At 39.7% G+C, this 25,111-nt stretch overlaps 2 protein-coding genes across 4 annotated transcripts in view; one reads left to right on the top strand and one right to left on the bottom strand.

Annotated features, from left to right (window-relative positions):
* Positions 1-11,293, bottom strand: part of LOC309882812 (uncharacterized protein F13E9.13, mitochondrial-like) — a 49,413-nt gene extending 38,120 nt beyond the window's left edge. For all 3 annotated transcript variants that reach the window (XM_082770228.1, XM_082770226.1, XM_082770227.1), the window contains exons 1-3: positions 11,078-11,293; positions 10,043-10,125; positions 3,030-3,210 (exon numbers count right to left, since the gene is read on the bottom strand). In XM_082770228.1, coding sequence (XP_082626354.1) covers positions 3,030-3,210; positions 10,043-10,125; positions 11,078-11,201 — 388 coding nt within the window. In that variant the 5' untranslated portion in view covers positions 11,202-11,293. The remainder of the gene's footprint in view (positions 1-3,029; positions 3,211-10,042; positions 10,126-11,077) is intronic.
* A 222-nt stretch (positions 11,294-11,515) lies between these two features.
* CCNE1 (cyclin E1) lies at positions 11,516-24,155 on the top strand. The gene is made up of 11 exons (XM_082770225.1): positions 11,516-11,863; positions 11,970-12,060; positions 12,314-12,382; positions 17,769-17,911; positions 17,990-18,125; positions 19,319-19,465; positions 20,548-20,643; positions 20,999-21,133; positions 21,219-21,330; positions 21,420-21,577; positions 22,405-24,155. Exons 1-11 carry the CDS (start codon positions 11,850-11,852, stop codon positions 22,525-22,527), a joined length of 1,224 nt encoding a protein of 407 aa, XP_082626351.1. The 5' UTR covers positions 11,516-11,849; the 3' UTR covers positions 22,528-24,155.
* The last annotated feature ends 956 nt before the right edge of the window (positions 24,156-25,111 follow it).

Genomic DNA, 25,111 nt, shown 5'->3' with positions numbered 1-25,111 from the left:
CTTCATGATATAATTATGATGTGACTGACACACTTTATAATTATACTAATTTTTAACATACTAACATTGTCATATCAGCCCTTAGAAACAAAGATAAATCATGCAACTTTCAGAGTCTTGAAAACAAAAGTGAAAGCAGAAGATCCCCACACATGCTCTGTCACAGTGAGCAGGCCCGCGAGCCTGTGGCCATGGATGGAGGCAGAGCTGGGCACCAGGCCTGTGCCAGGAGGAGGCTGTGGCCTGCCAGATGCTGACCCCAGCCTCTGTGCAGCGCACATTTGGCATCAAGGCAAAAGCTTGCTGAGCCTTCCAGGGCAGGGAGGAGATTGGCTACAACTGTTTGGGCTCACTGGATGCTTTTTGGTAACCCGAAGAACTGATTGTGTTGAAAGTTATTTCTGTCAGAAGAGCGCAGGCAAAGTTGTTCCTTTTTTCTGCAAGGCCCCTCGCTACTTCGCTGCCACTGCCCCATATCTGTGCTGAAGCTCCCAGCACAAACACGGTTTTGGTGTTTTCTTTCTTTTAGGTTCCTAATTTCACAAACATTTCCCAAAGAACTAAAATAAATTAAAACAAACTAACAAGAAACACAAAACAATCAAACAAACAAACAAAAAAACACCTCAGCCTTCTCAGATTCTTCACCGCCTGAATTTATTATTGAATAAATCTGAAAACAACAGTAACCCACTGCAATATGCTGTCCTGTCTTTTTTACTGCCTAACGATGAGAATACCTGAGGAATTTGTTTACAGCAGGGCTTTCTAGATTTATTGCCGTTCTTTATTTCACTCAGAAAGAAAGGATGTTCAAAAACATTATTAATATTTGAATCAAAAAACTTAGGAGTTTTTGACAACTTATGATTAATTCAGGTAGTTTCCAAATTGCCCTCCTTAAGAGAACTGCAGTATTACAAAGTAAAAATTAAGGAAGCTAGGGAAAAATGAACAAAGGTTAAAATACACAAACGTACACACACTTATATAAAACTTCTTATTCACCAGCTGTCTAGAATCTTATTGTATAGTTGGACTGCTTTGGGACAGAGGTCTTTGCTCGTTTCCCATTTGGACTTGATCTTAAAGGTCTTCTCCAACCTAAATGATTCTATGCTAGGAAAATTCAGTGATTTAATCTGTTGCTATTCGGCTATCTACAGCATATTTATCAGCATAACCACATATTATTGATGAGTTCTTTCCAGTCACACCATAAACTTGCTGATTTCCCCCCCCCCCTTTACAAAATAAAATTACCTATGCCTAAAAACCACTAAACCACTTATGGTTGCCCTGTGCAGCTCTTCAGAAGTTATTTCTGCCAGAGACAGGAGTATCTACAGGGAAAATGAAATGTCTACATAGTAGCAGGAGATGCTACATACGCTTTTTGGGTATAACACCTTCAGTAAGCATTTTGTAGTGAAAGCTACAAAAATGTTGGACTTGCTTTATTAGTAGCCATCTTTAATGACTATTAAAGTTGTATTGATATTAAAGTCACTACTATGAGATTTGCTATCTACAAAATAAGTCATTTTACTATGGCTTTGTCTAAAGTGATTTTCTTTCTTTTTGCTTTCCTGTTCAGTGAGCTTGAGAATCATTTTTAGAGAAGTGCAATGAAATGCATTAAACACAGAACACAGGCCTTTCTTAGCTGCTGTTCTCCAGTTACAGAGCAAATAGTGCAAAACAGTAGTAGAGATGAGCAAAACCCAAGCCCTTCAGGAATTCTCTCCCACATTAGTAATTGCTGAGAAGTAAGAGAAACACATTGTTCCCACACTACACCCCCTATACAGTGATCAATTTTGCTCCTAAAAGGAAGCATAACCCACTAGCAGTCTATTACTTTTGAAAATAAGGTATATAAATACTTTTGCAAATGCCGATGCATCTCAAGTATCCTACATGCATACAATCCCCGAAAATTAAAACTGGATTCTGTTAGGTTTTTGGTTTAGCTTTTCACATAGGTTCCACTGCAAAAATAAAACCTGTGTTTGGTCAGTTTGACAAGGAGTTACATACCTTATAAGTGTGAACTTCTGATTCTAAAGCACTCAAATCAAATCTGTGTTCCAAACACAGACTAACAAATTCCACCAAGAAAAAGGGATTCAAGATTTTCAGAACATATTCAACATAATTAAAACTGCCACTGCAGATGTTACTCCATATTATTTTAACCAAAGTATGGGTTTCAATTAGTACGAGCATCTTTTAGTTTTACGTTCTGACAAAACTCTGCCTGTTTACAATATTTGTACAATTTACAAAATGTGCAACCTCACTATAATTACATATGCAATTTGGGTAAACAGAGGCATCAACCCTCGATTTGGGAAGTACAAGCTTTCCATATGAAACCAGTCTCCATCTTTGAATCAGGGAACATTCTATATGAAAACCTAAAATTGCTTCAGCAAGGAGTAGAAGAGAAAGGTCAGCAAGTCAAGGATTCTTGCAATAAGGGTAGATTAATTTACATTTAATTTCCCTGAATGCAATTTAATTTTAAGTAGTTTGGGTACCTGTACACTCTATTTTTTGTTTTTATACAAAAAGCCTCATTCATGAACAAAGGCAGTGAAAATTTAGTTTTAATAGATAACTGTGGTAGCAACAACATATAATTAGATGCTGAAACAGGATGCTTCACCACAGTGGGTTAAATTAATCTTCAAATATAATTTAACTGAAGTAAATAGAGTTACACCAAAGGCGGCTTTTAGACATCAATAGGTTTAAACTAATCATTACGTTTAGACAGGTTTTACCCAAAAAGCAGCACCAATGGCCTTGGGATTTCTAAGCTGCCTCCTACTGACGCACTGTGTGAGCATCATCTATTATAATCAAACAGGCATCTTTCTCAAAATCTAATTTCTGCTTTTTCAGGGTACAGTGAGCTTTTCATGTCTCATTTTTCATGGTATCTATGTTAGTACAATGCACAATTTGCAGAGAGTAAATGCCATAGCAAACAACAGTAATAACATGCGAGTCATTTCTATTACCTGCAGCGAGAGCAACTGCTATCGCCTGTTGATTCGCAGCGCTCAGTACCTGGACTCCCAGCGCGAGGTGTGGGCAGGATCGCCTCACGGCGGCACTGATGGCCGTCATCACTGCCGTCACTTCGGGCCCAGGACACAACGTGTAAGGACGATCGTGCATGTTTTCTACTATCAAGCCATCCTGTGGAGATCATAATAAGGAAAACTGAATAAGCTGAAAGAGGAATTTAAGAAACATGGCTAGTTTACTATTATTCTAAGTTTTGTATTAAAAGACAAGTTTAAAGGTTTTCCTTCAAAGGGTGGATTATCTTCAGTAAATTATGTTGATGCATATAACCACTTGTAAAAGTGCTTTAATCAACAGCACGGTATTTGCAAAGAAATCAGGAAGAGAAATAAATGCGATTTTAATTATACATTCATCAATTAGTCTTCCTTTGATCCATCCTAGAATGTGAACTATAGGCGAATGAGTTAAATCTTATACCTCATTAAAAGTAGTGTAGAGAAACTTCAATTATCCAAATGGAATATAGGATATTGAGTATGTTTAGATAACGAAGGATTTAGAGATAATCAAGGCAATTTTCAATTCAATTAATGTCAGAAAATGTGTTATTTTAGAAAAATAAAGTTTTTTTTTGTTTGTTTCACTATTAAATGCTTATTTCCAGTGTGCCTAATACCATAGTATTAACTATTGATACATGTATTTCTCCCATTCCAGATTCAGGCTTATTTGAAGGAAGATACTGCTATTTATTATCTACTGTACTTCTCACTCCATATGAACATACATTTAGCAAACAATGGAGTGACAATAAAATACTCTGCTGAAATAATTTACGCAATTTATTGAAAATCTTTATACATCATCTAGTACCTTGTACATTTTCAATCATATGGTATATAATAGAACATTTTCAACAACATCAAATCATATAATTTTGTCAAGGACTAATAACAACAGTAAAAGTATAGCCTTGAAACATATTTGAAGCCTGTTGTTTTGCATTTGCAGTGAGAATTTTAAATGAAGCCAGAAATTTCTCACGTTTCTATCTAAAAATACAAAAATTTTATAAGACACATTAATTGTACATATAGAAAACCAATTCTATTCTCTCTGGAGTTTTACCACATGTCACAATCCTTAAAATGGGGGCTCTGCACTTCAAAGAAATTCTGACTGAGACAGAATAGAAAGAAGACCATTTTAAAATAAATTAAAAAAAATACAACCAGAGATGAAATAAAGAAAGCTACATGATAATAACAGAGAATCAGGAAAAAGGATGAAAAAAAAAAAAAGGTTTCCTTTAAAAAAAAAATCACATACATAACGCTTCTTCAATCTCTGTTGTAGTTTAGAAGCCCTTTTGGCAGTAAAAGATAAGACAGTATATAAAACGCAGTAAGCATTTAATGGCTGAATTACAGTCTAAGCCACAGGCATCATAAATGAACACCTAACATGGAGGATGGGGAAAAAAAACAGAATGTAAGTAACCCATGAGAACAATATGGTAAATCCAACTACACAATGCACACACCCATTCAATGCAGCTGGGTACAACTGCCCTCACCAGATAACCTCACAGCTAAGTACTTAAATATACAAAACACACGTTACCTTAAAAATAAAAGGGCACAGTTTACTAATGAAAAACACTATATAATATTATGAGCACATAACAATAGAGCTACATACTATTTCATGCCATTCATCAGCATATTCTATTATAGAATTCAGATCCAAGAAACCTCAACCAGGTGAAGGAAAACCAGATCCAACTAACACATCTGTGCCTGGTCTTATTTCTACATCCTGTTCAACTGTCTGATTTAACATCTACGTGTCTCTACCTGTGATCAGAAGCAAGACAGATGACAAAGATGACAACCAGTCCTCAGAAAACCCATAGCATTTTCAGGAAAAACAAACAAACAAACAAAACAACAACAAACAACTTTTAGTTGGTTTCTCTGGAACGAGGTCAGCACTCTTACACAAATTTGAAGTGACCAAATTGTCTTCTCATACCTCAGTCCCAGCTACTGAATCCTTTTTAATGAACTAACAGAAAGAGAACCCTCTTAGCCTTTTTCCCTCTTTATACATAAATTATACTAGATCATGAGAGAGGTTAACTGCTTATGAGAAAAAGTGAAGTTGGTCAGTAGTGATACATGGCAGAAGGATTAATGAAGGACTCCAATATTTTAACAAAACAAAATAAACCCAAAGAATACAATGAACCCTCAAAACCAGGTAATTCTTTGAGGCCACACAACCTGGAAGATGAGATCCTTGGCTCAAGGAGGCTTAACTTGGCAGACTTCACCAGAACCTAGGAACTCCAAGCTGATCAAAGGCAAGAAGCTAGGATCTACAAACTAAAAGTTCTGGGCAGTCAAGAACCAACATCAGTACGAAAAAAAAGAGGCCTAGGAAAGAAGCTTTAGATGCTCAGCTAGGAGCTGAAAAAGCAGAACAGACTAGCAGAACTCCACAGCAGCATCACAGTGAAACCGAGCTTTCTATGAATTGTTTCTATTTTAACAACTCAGGATTTGCATAAAGCAAAGTATTCTATTAGATATATTAATAAATTTATTTTTAAAGTAATTAGGAACTCTAGCCATAATACTGTGCATAAAACAAGTATCTGATTGAATACTAGTTCAGAATGCAGGCAGACAGGAGGATTTCAGCATTTTTCTTTTCTACCTTATACTTAGTATATTCACTTTTCAACAATTATCTCTTCCCATAGCCTTAAGGTCCATAGTTACTGTGAATATTTTTGGTATTAGTTTAATAATGCATTATTCTTTTGGTGCCATCCAATAGGCTATGTTCTTTTGCATATTATGTTTTGTTTAATTAAAAAAAGAACAACATATGTTCTGCAATACAGAGAGCAGAATTACAGATGCATTAACGCAAAGCTTTCTTCCATATTTTTATATAAAAATATAACAGCACAGATTTCTGTGTTTACTGAATTTATACATATATAAAACAGACTTCAGTACTATCAGACAGCTAATTAAAATGGTGGAAAGAAAACAGTTATGCTGGATTAAAGTTGTTGGAATTTAAGCTTATGGTGTAGAAGTCTATCGGAACAGATATTGTATTGCACACTCCAGAGCAGATTTCCCTTGAATAGTATGAGATAAGACTAGCAAAAACCTTTTGGGCTTCTTTTCCATTGAATATTGGGACAATTTAAGTATTGCTTATACGTAAAGTAGTCTTATTCTCAACAATTCTTGAACACTAGAGAAGTCGCTCAAAGTAAGAAGGAAATAGAGTGCTACATATACAGAGAGTGCCTCTTGTATCAGTTAGCTGCTGGAAAATAGGTCAGTTAAATACCTCTCTGACTACAGAGGAAAACAATTTCCTTGGCTTTACTCTATTTATAGAAGCAACCTCTTAAAACACTTGTTGTGCACACATATGCAACCTCAGAAAAACCTCAAAAAATAGCTACAACAGTATAAATCATAATAGGTATAACAACCATACAAGCTTTATCTCACTCCCTCTGTAATGTAAATTTTAGCTGTAGTAACTTTAACCTCCATGTTTTCCTTGCAGAAAAACTTTACCTACAAACATTTATGTGTTATCAAAACCTTTGCAAGCTGAAAACAACTGTTCCTGCCTACTGAAGAGAGGCTTTTTGTGTGACACTCATTGTTAAATAGTCAGGTGTGCACTGAAACAATTACAGCTTCTCCCACCACCACAGTCACATGCCTGTAGACAAAGGAAATCAGACAGCCTTGTAAAGCATTTATTTGCTGTACCTAGACAATTTCTTTAAAAAACTCTACCTCCAGAACAAGAGATTGCTACCTTAACTCAGGTAAGTAGGCACCTTATGTTTTCCTGTATATATTATAGGAGATGGCAGTGGGGAGACTTCCCTGTTTTATTCTACTGTAACAGCTATGATTTAAAATATTCATCTCTATAATCCCAGTTTTAGCAATCTATATATTCCTATAGCAGAAATGATAACTTGCTCTGTCTCAACTGTTATTGAATCCTAAATAATTGTAACCATTACTGTAACTATAAGGATAGTAGGCTTCTCACTTTTGAGAACCTTAATGCAGAGCAGGTACTGGCAACCACCCTTGCAGCTCCAGAAACAAGAGAAGGATTGGGAGGTTCAGAATTGTAATGAACACATCTCTAGGAACAATACAGGTAGAAGAAGCAAAGCTAAAATTTTTCTTATTAAGAAGCACTATAATAATACTTGCAAGTCAATACAGCATTATATTTATTTCTTTAAGAAATACTCTTATTTATATATCTTATCTTCAATGTTACCTACTCACGTAGTTACAGCTAGGTAATAGCAAGTAAGGAGTGTTTCATCAGTGAAACTAGAATGAACTCATGCTCTGTTATAAAGCAAGCTTCATTCAGGCTGAATTGAATGAATAAAAGTTAACTTCATTATATTTTGCAAGTGTTTTTTGTTTAAACAAAAGCAGATAAGAATCTGAGAGATCACAACATCTCATAGCTTGTTTCTTATAAGATCTTGTCTAGGGAATTCCATTGTTCAGCAACACAAGTACAAAGCATATACATTTTGAGCACAGATGGCTTCCTAACTGAGCACTCACTTGTTTTCATTACTGTTATCCTAATATCACAAATCTTTCATATTTACTATGTTCAGTTATTAATACGGCAGACAAATCACGTTTTTCTGAACAAACTAGGAGTTACTTCCAAGTGTAATAGATAGTGAGTGAGCGAGCCCACACACTATTTTTGAATGTTAACTCCAGTTCAAGCAACTTGAGACAACATACAAACATCTAGTGGCAGCAATATGGTTACAAATCTTCTAAAGGCTACCATAGGCAAGCAGTTAGAAATAAGGATTAGGATAAATCCTTTATGGTTCTATTTTTTTTTTCTGCAAAAAAAAAATGGACAGGTTAACAGTTCAATCTGAATATTGGGGAGGGTAGAAACCAAATAATTCCGTTACAGAATCAGGAGAGCTAACTTGGAAGAGTAGGATCTGTGCAAAAGCCATGAAGCTCTTTAGTATCTATCATGCAAGTGTACATTTCTCTTAAAGTATTGGGGAAAAACTAGACAAACGCATTACAGTAAGCGTTAGGCAACCATAGTGATATTTATGGAAGCTCTCCTGATTATCTCCGACCTTTGTGGTATTAATAAAGGATTTGCTTGTCATATTGCTGTAACACTATTATGTACAGACCTTTAGAATAAAGATTGGTTTGGCCTGTATACTAATGTTGTTACAACTTCTACAGGAAATGCAGTTATGCCTTGAATTTGTTCGAACATGTAGAGAATGACTGCATTCACCTCATCTGTCTACCTTAAAGGTAGGTTTAAAAATTATTTCTGAGTTGAGTGCAGTCAACTGTGGTGAAAGTTAACTGCTTCTATCCTCAGTTACCTTTAGATATACTTGGCTTTCTCTCTGTTGCTAAGGCTTTAATATATTATTAGTGTATACATAAGGGAAACAAGTAAACAAGTACTGGAATCTGGGCAATGGCTTCTGGGTTACAGAACCACATCCTCTAACACAGGAAAACAGACTAGTACTTTCTATTCGTCTGATGTAGATCAAATCACATTATACCTCATGTTGATACAGCAAAAGCAAAGACAAGACAGAATGTCACAGTACAGAACACAGAGCAATTGCACACTTGTTCTTTCTACAGGTATAAAAAGGAAGAAAACTGACTTGTTCTGTACCACTTGCAGTTAAAGATTATTTTAACTGGTAGTGCACTGAAGCTTGCCTACATAAACTTCATTCTTCTATGCTGTTGTTTATCCTTCCAACAATTCCATTGTCAGCACTCTTTCCTAATTTAGCCTTACAAGTGCTCATTCCATAACCTACTTCATGTGACTTGTCTTGCATTTTGACCTTGGTATTCCATAATTTAGACTAAACTCCTAGATTTAATTTTGCACTGTCTGTAAGGTATCATTGTAATTTATGATGTTAAAAAGAATACCCCAGTTTAAAGTTTTGCAGAAAACAGCAGCTCAGTTGTGACTACTTGTTCATTTAAGCCGTTTTCAAACCTCAGACAGCAGGTCATCACCTTAGCACACCAAAAATGTGAATAATAGAGTAGGCAGGTCAACTAAAAATCACATCAACATGTGCAGACAAGGGGCAATGAAATGTTTAAAACATCCAACATTTCAAAAGGACATACACCCTGTTAAATTCTGCTGACCTACAGAGATGATTACACCACTCTAGGTCCAATGGCAGTTCAGCAATAGTACCTGCCTCTTGCCTCTGGTCAAGAATGGCCTTTTGGGCCTTCCCTTCAAGATGTGCAGAGCAGACATGCTTGCTCCCAGGGGGCTAGGATGGAAGGATTAAATCAGGCAAAAGGGGGTCCAAGGTGATATTTTGGTCCCTGAATAAACTATACAATTGTAGTACAAGCACTATTTGTCGGGGAACCCTGCCACCTATAAGTGAGATACTCAGTACCTATGATTGTGCATGTTCCATTCCTTCATGACTTCATGAAACCAGAGTATGCTGTACAGAGCTAAACAAAGTGGCTTGTCAAACTGGATGATGAAGCATCCTACATTCAGATACCTAGAATGGCAGCAACAGTTCATGTTGCAGTCAACTTTCTGTGTCTTTTTTTTTTAATTGACTTAATTCTTAGAAATTGACAGTAATCCTATTTAAGCAACTTAAATTGTAAAGTTTGAATCCAAGGTTTTTCAATTCTGGGTGCACGTGATGCATAGTTTAGGCTTTGAAACCTAGAAGGCCTATGCATTATGTTGAAATACAAGATGTATGTTTAAATGTCTTTCTGAGCTCTGTGGCTTAAGATGTATTTAATGAATTCTAGGTCACTCAGACTCAGTTCAAAGTATTGGCTATGCAGAAGCAGCTTTGTGTAAATGCTGCCATAGGAAGAAGAAAACCAAAACTTACAACTCCAGCGTCCTTGTAAATTTCTGCTTCTTGACAAGCTTGATCAATGATTTGTGTCAAAGGAAGAGAACTTCTTGGTGTCCCTGCAAGAACAACATTGTTTACCCATTGTAACATTGTGCAGTGCAAGTGCAAACTGAAACCACAGACAGTAACAATTTTCTGGTAAGACAGCTATAGGGACTGGCACACTGAAAAAGGGAGAAGCATCAGGCTTGTTAAATGGCTGCTGGATCTCTGTGACATGCCTTAATGGCATCTCTTTCCTTAGCTGAACCTGACAGATCTGCTGTAACTGTTTAGTTCCTAAAACTAATTTGACTAATTTGCAAACTTTAAGAGTATCTGTATAACATCTTATTGTACCATGTCTGTTTCTAGCTTGTTAATCCTGTACTTACTGCAGCTTATCTCGTGTTAGTGATTCTCCATCCAATGCTATGGCAAGACCTGACCTCTAGGTCAGCAGAATACCTATGCTAATCACCAATTAATATTAAATCAGTTGAAGTAATCTAACATTCTGGTCTGCAAGGTGGATGTTATCTGATCTGCAGCATAAGAACTTCGTGCCAGAGATGAGCATGCACGGATTTCCCCGGAATTCCGAACTAATACTGAGGGAAATTCATTGCAGTCTTTTCTGACGCTCGCTTCCTACAGCCAGGCGCCGAGGTGCGGGCTGCGACGAGCTCGGTGGCAGCGCCTCGGGCCGGTCCCACCTCGCGGTGAGCCGGGCGCAGGGCCCGCAGCCGGGCAGAGCGGGGCCGGGTAGTGCCCGGCAGCGGCCTGCGGGAGGCCGGGCGGCTGCTGCGGGCTGCCCCGAGCCGCCGAGGGGCGGAGGGGGCAGGAGGCCGGGCTGCGGCTGCACGGAGCCGCGCGGAGCCCCACCCCCGCGCAGCCCGTCCCGAGCCGCCGTTGCCGTCCTCCCCCACCGGTCCCCTTCGCGAGCTCGCCGCCGCCTCACCCACCGGCTCGTTCAGCTCCCGGCCCGCGGGGAGAGCAGGGGGGCGCCCGCCGGGCCCCGACGCTTACCTGGCAGCGCTGCCACATGCACCACGCCGAGCACCGCCGCCCTCAGGCGCCCGAAGAGCCGCGGCCGCCCCATGCCCGGCGGGGAGGGGACGGAGCGAGAGGCGGGGCGGGCGGGGCAGGGCATGGCGGCGCCCGGCCCCCTCTGACCTCCCGCTGAGGACACGGCGGGGCGGGCGGGGAGCCCCGGCCCGGCGCGGCCCGGCCCTCCGGGGCGGGGGTTCCCCCGCGGCCGCCCCGCTCCGCCCCGGCCCGACCCCGCAGCCCCGGGCCCCGGCGGCGGAGCGGCGCCCCCCGCAGACCCCGCCCCGGCCGGGCGCCGTCCCGCGGGGCCTGGGCGCGGGGCCACGTGTGCGGGCGGGCGGGGAGGCGGCCCCGCAGCCGCGCGTTTAAATGTCCCGCTCGGCGCCGGCCGCGCTGTGCGCAGGGACGGGAGCGGCCGCGCTGTGAGGCAGGAGGCGCCCAGCGGAGCCCGCCCGCGCCGCGCTCCTCCCGCCCTGCCCCGGTGCCCCGCCACCGGGCGGCCACCGCTGAGCTTCCGGGCGGCCGCCGCGGGTGGGTGGGTGAGGGACGGGGGCAGGGAAGGAGCAGCCGGGGCCGCCCCCCCGGGGTGCCCGGCCGCAGCCTCCCGCCCCGTCGCCGGGCCTTGGCGCGGCCCTTTGTGGGGGCTGGGGCCCGGCTGGCGGAGGCCTGCGCGGCGGCTCCCTGCCGGCCCCTGCCCTCGCGGCTCCCGGCCGGCCCCTCGCAGGGCTGCTGCTCGCCCCGGCGAGGCACCATGCGGCGGGAGAGGTGAGTCCGCGCGGGGCTGGGGCCGCCTAGGCCGAAGTCTCCATTAGGCGAGCCCGGGGGGAGGCTCCCCGCCGCCGGGCTCCTCCAGCTTCTTGTTTCTTGGCAGCGACTTCGCGGAGGAGAAGGCCCCGGCCAAGGGGGAAGGGGGTACCGAGGGTGCCATGCGAGCCCGCAAGAGGAAAGCTGATGTGGCCACGGTGAGTGCAGGCCGGGGCAGGAAGCGTGGCTCGCCCTGGCCCTCGCAGGCCAGCTCCTGCCCCGCTGCGTGCCTTGGCCCGTGGGCTCCTGCGCCCTTTTGTTGGGTGGCTGGCCACCATGTGGTGGTCGGGGTGCTCCAGTAGTGGTCTGTCATGGGGCTGTGGTCCTGAAGGATCTGGGTGTGTGTTGCAGCAGTGAGTGCTGGTTCATCCCATGGTTTCTGCTCCTAATGCTGTACGTTTCTTTTTGTAGTTCTTACAGGATCCTGATGAAGAAATTGCCCAAATGGAAATGAATAGAAAAAAGCAATATGAAAACCAGGTAACTGATTTGGCCTCAGTTCATGTTCCTGCATTCTCAGTTAACTCTAGTGTTATTTTGCAGTACGTTAATAACATGGACACAATGCCACAGGCATGCAGCTACCACGTGCTGTATTGCAGTGGCCAAGAGGGCTACCAACCCTGGCTGATGAAGAACACAAAACACTTCAGTTCATGCAGCATACTTTGGAGTCTTTGCAAGAGACAAGGCCTGTATTGGCCTAAACCCTTATGTTAACATTCCCAACTGTCCTGGGAGTGCAAGGGTGTACCTTACGAAAGCCTTCATATGCATTTAGTTCCACATGATGGGATTCCACATTCTCTTATTTAGAGACCTGCAAGTATAGGGTGCTTTTCTTATGTACTGTGTCTTGCAGGCTGAAGCATGAGGCATTTTAGCACACAAACTGAGTCATGTTTTAGACTGATCTTTTTGCAACCATGTCTATGCTTACAAATCACCTGGGAGAGAGGAAAGATCACTTGTTCCTTTCACAGCCACCTCTGTTCCCTTTGGCAAGTGTCTTTATCAGGTTGACAGAGTACTAGAAGTTCCTGATTAGAACCTTGAGGCTTATGCTGTAAGATGCTACTGTGGTGGTGAAATAGGCTTAATTTTTCTGTGGATAACTTCTGGGAAGTCACTTAAGCTGTGGCTAAAGGACTTAAATCAGGCTATTCAGTGGAGGCTAGTCGTGACCAGGGCCAGTTTTCCTGAATAGGACACAGAATGCTCTGAGTTACAAAGTCAAAATGTATTCCACCAGCATCCTCTAACTCCCTTAAGTGCCCTTCAAATCTGACATGCTCTGGATATTGGTATTTTTATTGGATGCTATGTTGGTATACGGTGTTGAAAGCATGATGCGTTCGTATATTGAGATGCTTGCTCTAAATAAAAGAGCAAGATTAGCCTACTTTCTGAAGTAGTTTTATTCCATTTTTTTTCTTCCTCTGTATACATACGCATGCTTGCTCACTCTGTTGCTAGGACTTCAGCCAGTTAACACACATGCAGAGTGATACTTAAGCTGCAAAAGTCATGATCAGGGAGTACAGACCGTACTCATTTGGTACGCAAGGCTATGCATAATGTGGCACATCTAACCAGCAGTGGCAGCTGGAAGTTCTAAGACTGAAGTGCTACCATAACAGATGGGCATCATTGTTTGGAATGGCCTCTGCTTGTTGCAACTGCGTATACTAGTTATCAGTCAACATATTAAGCAGGGCTCAAATGGTGAGCATTTAATGAGGGGATCTCTCCTTCCCTTCTGTCTTTCTTTTGTGCAGTATATTAAACTAATCTCTCACTTCTGACAAGGAAGAGCTGCCTGTCCTTCACCACAGTTCTTTACCAAAAGATTCATTCTGTTTGGACTGAGTAAAGGCTTCTCATATGTGTTTATTGCATAATAATAAGGTATTGTTAAAAAAAAAAAAAAAAACTTATTGTGGACCCAATCCAGGAAAACGGTGGAAAGAAGCTTGGAGTATATTTTGCATATATCAATCTTCAACTTCTAAAGTAGATAGATTTCCAATGTTGTGGGTTTTTTTTTGGTTTGTTTGTTTTTGTGTGCTGCTATTAAATGTTATTTTCAGGAATAACTGGTATATTAAAATGTAGGTAATTTAAGTAATCGATGTCCAAAATATTTTCTCAGGAATTTCTCAAGTTACGCATAGGATACTGGTAGGAATTTGGCTCTTTGGTTCTGTAAAACATAGATAAAAATGGATACCTGTGTATCAGTCCCTACATAGAGAAGGTTTTTTGTTGTGACAAAGTAGCCAGATTGTTACAGATCTGTTTAAAAAAGCTAACATTTGGCTGCACAGCAGCAGCTCTTCAGTCTATGGTGTGACACAAGCTATTCTCTGATACAAATTGCCATGGGCCACTAATGAGAATATGTTTATGGTTCCAGCAGCAGTATAGCAGGCTTGTATGATAGCCAGTGAGGTAGTTATTCTGTTGAGGCACAACAATTCTGAAATGCAAGTAGCTATAAATCCACTGCAGCCTATACCACATGACTTTTACATTAAATAAATTGTTTACTGACACTAGGTTATACATGAGGCAAAATATCGTAGTCACATTCCACTTGATGGCATCTTCATAGTCAATTCATTAGTTTGCTTCTGTTGAACATAAGGCCTGAGTTCTTAATTAGGATGCCGTTACCCTTTATGTGATGAAAGGGTGGCTATATCATCAGGTTTGTGACAGCAGAATATTGCGTAAATTCTGTGTTTGATTTCAGAGAAGTAGCACTGCTGTAATTCTGCTAGCAATTCTCATATTAATTCTGGCTGCTTTCTGTGGACACATGCACTTCCAAGGCTCTGTAAAACAAAATTCATCTAACTAGATTAGAGTAGTCCATGCAATTATGATTCAAAGAACATGGTCTCCCCAGTCTAGAGTGGAGAATGGAAACTTGAAGTGGTAAGAAGTCTTGAGATGGAACTAGCTAATGCTTTGAGTTAAGAGACAGAGCAAACTTTCCAGAAATAGTTTTGATCAGTTTCTCGCTAGCTACTTTTCCAGAATCCAGTCTTACTGCTGCCAAAATGTTCTATCTAACTGATTTGAAAAATATCTCCTGAAGAGATTCTATAAAAGGGAAGAGAAAACAAAACAAAAACAAAAAACACATCTCTGAACAAGCATGTTAGCAATGTTAACCATATCCAAGCTGAGAGCTTGACTTTGGCCTAATGTAGGGCAGGGTGATATTCAGACCATTTTGAAAATTAAAAGTACCAGAATCTCCTATGCTATTCAAAAAGAATGGGAACAATCTGATTATGTGAGTTATTCTTTTCTCGTCCTTTAAAAGACGTTTAGATGTAGAGCTTAGGGATATGGTTTAGTGGGGACTGCTAGCGTTAGGTCAGAGGTTGGACTCGATGATCTTGAGGTCTCTTCCAACCTAGACAATCCTGTGTGATTCTGTGATTTTTTTTTTTTTTATACTTCTGGAATCCCTTTCTAAAGGTGAAGAAAAGCCCTATGCTTCAACCTCTAATGCTTCCTGTGAGTGGAGAATGGCTTGAACTATAGCTCTTACTATTTCTGATGGGCAAAGTAAGGCTGCAGTCCAGTAGTCGATATTGATGTTCGTCTGTTAAGATGCTACTTTTTGGGGTGAGACCAACTGACCTTTCCCACTCCTATGCAATCTAGTATCTTTGTTTTCCCTTCTCAAAACATCTAAGAGGCTCTTGAACCCTGATTTGTTTCCTTATAGAAGATTGTGAGTGGTGAAATCTCTCTTAAATCAATTGCCATTGTTGTTTCCTTGTAGTATGTGTGATATCTACTTTGGTAAAGAACTCTGTGGAGCAAAACCCGTTTATTTTAGATGTTGCTGGTGTAGTAGGTAGCTTTAAATATTATAATTTATGGCTTTTCTGTTGGTTTGCTGATTAACTGATAAGACAGTGCTTCTCCAAAAGCTGTTGGCAGCTGGGCTTGTCATGCAGCTGGGAGGACAAAGTGTATCTAAAGTCTGTGAGGGAGGGCAAAAATTAACTTAAAGCAATGCTAATGTGGCACTTATTCAAATTTCAGTTCATAAGAAATCTTACATTTTTATGATAAAGATTCTATTCTGTCTTTTTTCCTTCTACGCTGCCTGAATTAAATCATGGAATTGGGTGAATATGTAGCTATGGGCTACATACTATTGGGCACTATGGAGCTATGCTGTGTTTGCGTGTAGAAATCCAAGAGAAAACTACCTATCTATCTCACAGTATAAATCAGTCATAACTATGATTGAACTATGGCTTTCATTTCTGAAGTCAGTGGTTTCTGTTTCTGAAGCTGGTGCTAGGAGGTAGCCATTTTGTTGGAAAGTGATGTCACTTGTAGCAAGGACAGCAAAAATGAGGTGTGGAAGCTTCTCTGAGGGGGGCAAAATTTCAGGTAGAATGTTTTACTTGCTGGCATCTTAAAGATTCTTTATTATTATTATTATTATTGGAGTATATTAGGAATATTGTTAAGGATTTCTGTCCTTTTATTGCTGCAGCAAGATGGCTGCCTTTTACACTTAAAGGGAAATGCTAAGTTTTGACTTGCTTATGCATGGTGACATGGGGCTGGCTTTGTAGTCTACAGTGAAATAAAAGAAGTAGTATTTTTCTGGGGAAATGGGAAAAGTGTATGCCCACAGCTTTAACAGTTAGCCAGGAGGAAAGTAACTCTGAATGTACATTCTGGTCCAAATCAGAGAAAAAGGCTATGATAGGTTCTAATGTTTGCAGGCCTTGGCAAAATTCTCTATGTGAAATGGTTGACTTGATGCTTTAGTGGCAGTTCCTTAACATGTACTTGCTTTATTCATGAAACAACTTGATCAACTGAAGTGTTTTATTTTTTTAACGTAACACTACGCAAAGAACAAGTAAAAAGAACATTCTATAAATTACAGTTTTGCTGTGTTCATCATCAAGGATGTTTCACAGGGAACCAAGAACTCCAGGCAGTCTGCCTACGTATTGCTTACCAGAAGTTCTGACCTTGCATTTGTATAATTTCAAGCAGAAATTAGATTTTTCAAGTTGCATCTGCTTATTCTTTACCTGAAGTCAAAATGTGATATGACAACACAAGACACTGACTTAAATACACTTCCACAGTATAGTTATGGTCCTTCAGAAGCAAAACAAGATAAATGTTCTTCAGATCTAGTTGCAAACTTTGCTGTGAAAATGAGCAACACCTTTCTGCTCCCCTAGAGTCCTGTGTTTCCAGGTCTGGGCTCCATGTTACAAGGGAGACTCATAACCAGATGAGTACTGGTGAGAGTCCAGTGAAGGCTCCATAAGATGATTAAGGGACTGGAACATCTCTCCTAAAGGCTGAGAGAGATGGGACCCTTCTGCCTGGAGAAAAGAAGGCTCAGGGAGGATTTTGTCAATGTATATAAATACATACAAATAAATAAATAAGGGAAGACACAATAAGATGTCTCTGGGCACCACTGAAGAGAGCCTGTCTCCAAGACGAGGCAATGGGGTAAAATAAAATGCAGGAGGTTCTGTCTGAACATCAGAAAATTCTCTCCTACTGTGTAGGTGACTAGAGCACTAGAACAGGTTGCACAGAGGCTGGAGTCTTTCTCCTTGGAGATATTCAAAAGCTGTCTGGATGTGTTCCTGAGCAACCTGCTGTAGATAGCCATGCTTCAATAGGAGCATTGGGCAAGATGACTTCCAAAATTCCCTTCCAGCCTCTGATTCTGTACAGTTTAAAGAATTAATCACCATTTCTGTCATAGTTTCTTTCCAAAGTCTATCATCTATTTGTAGCTAAAATTATTATTTTAAAGTCATAGTGTAAAATCTTTTCTCTCATTTAATAGCCGTCCTGGAATAGCATTAACAAAGATCCCCATATGCTGATTCCTACTCCAGATAAAGATGATGATCCAGTTGGTGTTGATTACTCTCACTTTATACATCTAAATGTTGCTCCAACTAGAGCTTCACCATTACCAGTTCTGGGGTAAGTCTGCTGTTTTGCTACTGCTTGTCTGTCTTCTTTTGTCTTAGACTTGAGACTAAACGTATTCTTCTGTCTTAGCTGGGCCAACAGAGATGATGTATGGAAAAACATGATAAACAAAGAGGATACATATGTGAGGGATAAACTTTATATGCAAAGGCACCCTCTCCTGCAACCTAAAATGCGAACAATTCTTCTAGACTGGCTAATGGAGGTGAGTTTCTCTGTGCCTGAGAGTATTTCAAATGTGCTTTTGCTGAAGTATGCTGTAACTGCTACGACTACTGTTCGTGATCTTTGCATAATCCATTATCACTAGACACTTGTTGCCATCTTAAGTTCATCAACGAATGGCACCAAATTACAATTACAAAACATATATATCCATACAGTGAATTGAGTTGATGGTGCATGTACCAACAATGTATTCCAATATTCATTTAGATTAGTCCCTAATGCTCTGCGATGTAAGCTTTTTAAGTTCATGCTGCAGAGAAAACCTGCACAGATGATTATGCAAGTTACTGTAAGAAGGAAGGGGAGTTGCATTAGAGACTAGATGCATCTCACAACATAAATCATAGAGTGGTTTGGCTTGGAAGGGACTATACAGACGATCTAGTTCCAACCTCCCTTCCATGGGCAGGGACACCTTCCACTGGACCAAGTTGCCCAAAGCCCCATCCTGTCTGGCCTTGAACTTTTTCGAGGGTTGGGTCAACAACTGTTCTGGGCAACCTTTTCCAGTGCCTCACCACCCTCTGAGTAAAGAATTTCTTCCCTATATCTAATCTCAAATCTACTCTCTTTTAGCTTAAAGACATTACCCCTTGTCCTCCCCTGAGTGCATTACCCCTGTACTCCCTGATAAATAATCCCTCTCCAGCATTCTTGTAGACCTCCTTTAGGTAGGCTGCTCTAAGTTCTCTGGGGTAAGCTCTAAGTTCTACTGGCTTATAGAATGTACTACAACCCCACTGTCTGTATGGGAGTATCTTTGCTGCTTGAATGACTTGGTGACATAGTCTCTATTCTTCATTCTAAAGCAGTTGTGAGAATTTTCTCTTTTAAGGTGTTGGAGTGATGCATTTTAGTGAATATGAGGAACTGCAGGTCTGACATTATTAGAACACATGCATTTCTTAAAAGGGCTTTCACTCTAATCTGTTCGTGTTTTTTTTTTTTATTTGTTTTTTTTTTGAGGAGTTACTGTACTGGCAGTTGTCTCGTGAGTCAAAGGAAACTGCTTAGCTTCTGCTCTTAGTTAACTTATTAGTTCTCAGTATCAATGAAGCAGAAACCTAATATGAATTTTATGTCTAGGTCTTGGATTTTTTTTAATGCATCTGTAGCATCTGCTTTTGACTCTAACACTGTTCTTGACCTTTTTTAATCTGATACCTCTAGGTTTGTGAAGTCTACAAGCTTCATAGAGAAACTTTTTATTTAGCACAAGATTTCTTTGATCGGTTTATGGCAACGCAACAGAATGTTGTAAAAACACTATTACAACTTATTGGGATCTCTTCTTTATTCATAGCAGCAAAGCTTGAGGTAAGTATCTCCAGCTTTTACCTTAAAAAAAAAAAGTGAATGGACAGACAGCAGACTTATTATGCACAAGATGCATTTTGGCAAGCTTTATGGAGCTTGATGCTATCATTTGAGTGGGAGACAAAAAATAAATCTCAAAATTTTTCCTATATTTTAGAAGTGGTTAAAGTTAAGACTAGCTAACATCACAGTATCTATGCAATTCTACTGTCAGTGGATTATCTACCAGATAATAGAGTCTAAGTTATTCCTTATTTACTGGAACAAATTGAACAATTAAAATAATTTAAGTTATCACTCTGTCTTTTAAGAGGCATATTAATATTCAGTCTATTCTTAAGCACAAATTCTTTTGCTTCTAAACAATTAGATTTCATTAGTGAACTCTGTTTAAGGTGAACCTTGCACTTGTTGAGCAGTTAGGCCAAGCTGTCTCCTCAGGTTGAAAAGCAGCTCAGTTCCAATGGTAGGGTTTGAGGAGTTGTTTGACCTGTTCCAATCCATGCAGTATCTCTTGGACCAGCAAGATATCTCAGCTTCTGTGTTAGCAGTAACATTAATGTGGAAAATCTAATAAGGATAGTGGTTGCATTGATACAGCTACTGCCTTCAACTGTCCACTGGAACTTCTGTGATCAATTGGTATTGGTCTGCAACTTGCAAGACCTGAGGTCATTACTCTAACAGTTTTTATAAGGTTGTACACCCTGGTAGGTATACAAGTGTCTGTGACCATTAGAGCTACACAACACAAAGGATAAAAGGATGTATTTAAAACTATTAAATATCAATGTCAATTATGATACCACCTCAGTGATGCCATAGTCAAACAATGCATGCTGTACTGATCTTTCAGAAGTGAAAGATGAAGACTAAGGGCAGAAAGGTTAAAAAACATGTCTATGTATGTTAAAGGTAAAGGAGAATAATGAGTTAGGATGGGGAGGTTGATTCTTTTTTTTTTTTTTTTCCCCCCATCTGTCTTGAAATGCTGAAGTGGCAGTAAGTTGTTCTGCTTTTTAACACATGGGACTAGTTACAAACTATTTCTCATATTGAATGCTTGATCTCCTATCTCTCAGGAAATTTATCCACCAAAGTTGCACCAGTTTGCCTATGTTACAGATGGAGCTTGTACAGAAGATGAAATCCTCAGTATGGAATTGATCATTATGAAGGTAATATTTCTAAGTAGGATTAGTTCTGCTTTGGGTTTTTAAAAAGGTCAACTAAAAGCAGAGAGTCTCAATTAATCCTAAGTGCTGGTAAGAGATTCAATTTCTAATTAAAAAATAGTGTCTTCTAGGTAACAAGTGATTTAAAGTATCCACCAATACATGAATATTTAACAGAAGTAATTGTTCATCAACCCTATCAATAGGAGGATGTACGGGAGAGGGTTAGATGGGCGTGTTCCAAAGATGCCTTGACCAGCAGGAATCATAGCTTTCTATCTAGAGTAAATAAAGTTGCATGGTCTAAGTTATGAGTTCTTTATTAATACTGAAGTCTTGTGTATGTCTACTGTTTCAGGCTCTTAATTGGAACTTAAATCCACTGACAGTTGTATCATGGCTAAACATTTACATGCAAGCTGCATATTTAAATGAGCTTTATGAGGTATTGTTGCGACAATATCCACAACAAATATTTGTACAAATAGCGGAGGTAAGGCTGATTTCATCCTTCAAATGCTTTTTCATCTGAAAAAAATGTTTTGCAATAGACTTATTAAACATCTGTTGTCTTGTAGCTCTTGGATCTCTGTGTGCTGGATATTGGCTGCTTGGAATATACATATGGTGTACTTGCAGCTTCTGCTTTGTACCACTTCTCTTCATCTGAGTTGATGCAGAAAGTTTCAGGTATGTAATGGTGGCATTTATGGACTGTCTAATTTATTTTCAAATATAAGCCTTAATTCAGGCAGATCAGCATGTGTCTTGTCTTCCAGGTTATGAATGGTGTGAGATAGAGGAATGCGTAAAATGGATGGTTCCATTTGCTATGGCTATACGGGAAGTAGGAAGCTCCAAACTCAAACACTTTAGAGGTATAGCTCCTGAAGACTTGCACAATATACAGACGCACATAAACAGCTTGGATTTGCTGGTACGTATGTGCACAATGAAGACAAATTGTCTTAAAATCGCCTAAGTCTTGTTTCTTTGGTTAGAACATACAGTAAGTTCAAGTGAAGCATTATCGGATTGAGACTTGTGTGTGCAGATGGTAAAAGACATAAGGTGGTACTCTAGCTGCAAAATTACGGGGGGAAAAACCTGACTTGTACAGTGTTTAGTACAAAAAGGTGATTGTGATTTCAGCCTCATCTCAAACAACAAATAATTACCCTAGAAATGGGAAGCATACTTCTGCCCTTGGGGTACTTCAAATATTGTGTATTAGACCTTTCTCTATAGGAAAAATGGGAAATAAAACCTTATCTGATGAAAAAATGAAAATAAAGACTGATCATTTGAGACTGATCTCAGGGAACTGCTATGTGACAGTGGTGGTTGACAAGAAGTTGAGCAGTAGTGGTTCTTAGCTTGAGAAACTTGCAAAGGATCAAAATCATGTCCAACAATCGTGCCTTTTAATCTACCTAATCTAAACAATCAGGCTTTTTTAATATTTAGGTTATTTAATTGTAGTAGAAGTTAAACCTCTTACTGTTCAGTAGCTTCTAAATTTAGCTGTCTTGAAAATACTAATACTATTAATGCTGACCATCAGATTCCAAAAGATTCCAAAAGTTCAATATTAATCTCTGGGGCTCATTCACTGGCTATTGTGTATTGCAATAGTGTTTTTATCAGTTACTAGTATATATGCATTTCCAGATTGCTAATATATGAAGTTATAAAACACCAAATTATATTAATCTGTTCCATTGATATAGCAAAGTAAAGATTTTCTCCCTTCTGTGCTTTCAGGACAAAGCTCAAGCAAAACAAGCCATATTGGCTGAGCAAAATAGGACTTCACCTTTCCCCACTGGGGTCCTTACGCCACCACAAAGTAGTAAGAAACAGTCGGCTGGGCTGAAGCAGATGTGACTATACAAACTGACAGACAATTTTGCTGAAGTGCCTGTTCTGCTGGTTCTAACTTCTGCTCCATTATGGAAAGGCTGCCAGTGAAGTTCATAAGCTTTTATGGAATTTGAAAAGGAAGCCTTGCATTTTTCATGACAGAAGATTTTTCTATTTGAAATATTTTTATTGAACGTTAAAATATTTTAAAGAAATGGATCAAGTACACCAGCCACTTAAAAGCACACCGAGTGCTCCAAATGCTGCTATGGAGGGTGATGCTTGATGTGACCAACTATTCAGAAAAAGGGATTGAAATCTAGATAAGTTACTGTGTGTAGCCTGTTTGTCCTTTGGATAAGTGGCAGTTATACTGTTCCCTATTGACATATGGGCAAAATGTGCTGTGGAAGACTACATTTCAAAGCCTTTTTTTCAAATGGTTGGCTTACAACCTGATGCCTTTTTAAAAACTCTTTATTGTAAATGCTGCTATGTCTCTGTGTATCCATTTTTAATAAAAATGCTGTCTAAGACAGCTGGTTTTATGTATATTCCTACTTTTCTTTTAATTATGGTCAGCTAAGGTTTTTCAGACTGTGACCACTAGTAGTGTGGGAGTTGGGTGCAAAGAATATAGTAACTATCACATTATTTATTTACCACTACTGGCTTACCAATGAAAGCATCATTTTTGGATACTAAAGATAAAATTTTCATGTTGGGCAGTTAGATTTTCCTTATTCAGTTGCAAATGACTAGAGGGGATAATAAGTATGATGAGTATATGGGGAATCCTTTCACAACACATGCTAATGACAAATGTGTTGGGAACTTCTTGAATCGGAGTGTCTGGATTATTGTACTTAATAGCAAGAAGTGATCAGTAGGTAAGAAGCTTATGTTTAAAGAAAAAAATTACTTAAACTTTGTGATTTTGGCATATTCTCTGACAATTAGTCACTTGTGCAAATTTGAATTCTGGATGATGTGTGCCTTTTAATCTACAGTTTCATAGCAAGTGTTGTCCTTAATCTTTGTAACATCTGAAAATTCATAGTAAGACCATTTCTGGAAAGTCATGTTTCTGAAGAAAAGGGAAATAGATGTAAAAATGGTTGCTTGTTTTTCTTATGATGTTCACTTTGAAGGACTGTTCAACAACACTGAAAACATCTGTGAGACTACTAGGGTTCACCATGTCCTGTAGATTGTGTAGATGCTAGAACATATATATTTCTGGAAGCTCCTACTCTGCTGATGGTAACTTTTCTGAATGTTAGTTTCCACCAAGGCTGCTTTAAGTTATTCTCCCTTTCCCTTCTACCTGACCCAGTCTACCTGACCCAGTATTCTGGTAAATGTTAAAGCTCTGATGTAATAAAAATGCCTACTGTAACTAATGGTAAGTGAATTACTTGGTGCTGCTGGTTTTTTTTTTTTTTCCTTGTAATGAATGGTTATAAGTCTATGCGATCAAGTGTAAATGTTAGCTCAACAAGTTTGCCAGTTCAGAGAAGTTTTCTTTTTTCAGAGTTCTACATGTCCTAGACAAAGGAATTTTATATTTACCTGCTATCAAAAGTGTTTGTAACAGTGGAGGAAGTGTCAGGACACATTTTGGTACTTGTCCTTACATTTAGAATTCAAAACCCTGGGGGAGAGGGTGGGTAGGGGGACCTCTTCCTGGGACTTCAGTACTAGTTTTTCTGTTACTTCTGTGCTTAGTTGAAGTTTTTTGTTTTTTTTTTAAGTCATTTTAAAACTGACTGACTCCTTATAAATTAGAATTACACTTCATTACTTTTAACTCCAATAAAATAACTGCAATAATGTCACAGTTATGAATGTTTAAGCTTTTTAGTTTAAGCTAAATAGAACTTTCTACTCAATATTCCTTGTTCTATTCCTTGTTCTCTGGGCTGTGTGGGAAAACTATTTGTTAAATATATTTAAAGTTATTAATGTAACTGGCCTCTTCCTGAATCATATCGCCAAGTTGGTCCCACCAATATAACTTTTTTCCACTCTCCTCAAAGGTCAACCTGCTTTATTTCTGTGAAAGTGGTCTGCTCAGTGTGTGAAGATCTTGGCTTGGAGCTTTCTAGGTCAATGCAGCCGCACACCAGAGATTCTATGCTTTCCAAGAGGGCTAACCTACCATATTATCTGTTTTCTTGTCAATTTCTTACACAGCCACAAACAAAATATTCTTAAAACATTGCTCTATGTGTAGATACTTATGTCTCTGTGCTGTCTTTCTAGGGTAGCTTAAAAAAATTATGCACTAGTTGCTATAGAGTAGAAACCATTTGGGGGAAGAACAGTGGATGTTTTTTAAGGGGAATTCTTTAAAGGGAAATATTTAAGGAAAATAATTGTCCCTATAAAAAAAAAAAGGATGTTCCATCCCTATTTCTTTGCCTGAGAATCCTATTCTTATAAATTATCTCAAGTTATGAATCAAGCTGGAGATGGATTTTTGTTGGGTGGGCAGAAGCAATAGGCAGCTCTGCCTGAAGAGACAGGAGAAAAAGGGTGAGTGTGTTTACAAGTGGGCCAAAGTTTGTGCGGCAGATGAGCTGATGTAAAATAAGATGCTTCTGCA

Source organism: Aythya marila, assembly GCF_965140915.1.
Source record: "Aythya marila genome assembly, chromosome: 12".
NCBI lineage: Eukaryota > Metazoa > Chordata > Aves > Anseriformes > Anatidae > Aythya > Aythya marila.
This window is presented reverse-complemented; position numbering and strand designations above follow the sequence as displayed.

Excerpts from the sequence above, each read along its gene's own strand:
- CCNE1 (XM_082770225.1), top strand. Across the intron at positions 17,912-17,989 it reads TCACCATTACCAGTTCTGGG|CTGGGCCAACAGAGATGATG; the intron begins GTAAGTCTGCTG and ends CTTCTGTCTTAG. Across the intron at positions 19,466-20,547 it reads TCATAGCAGCAAAGCTTGAG|GAAATTTATCCACCAAAGTT; the intron begins GTAAGTATCTCC and ends CCTATCTCTCAG.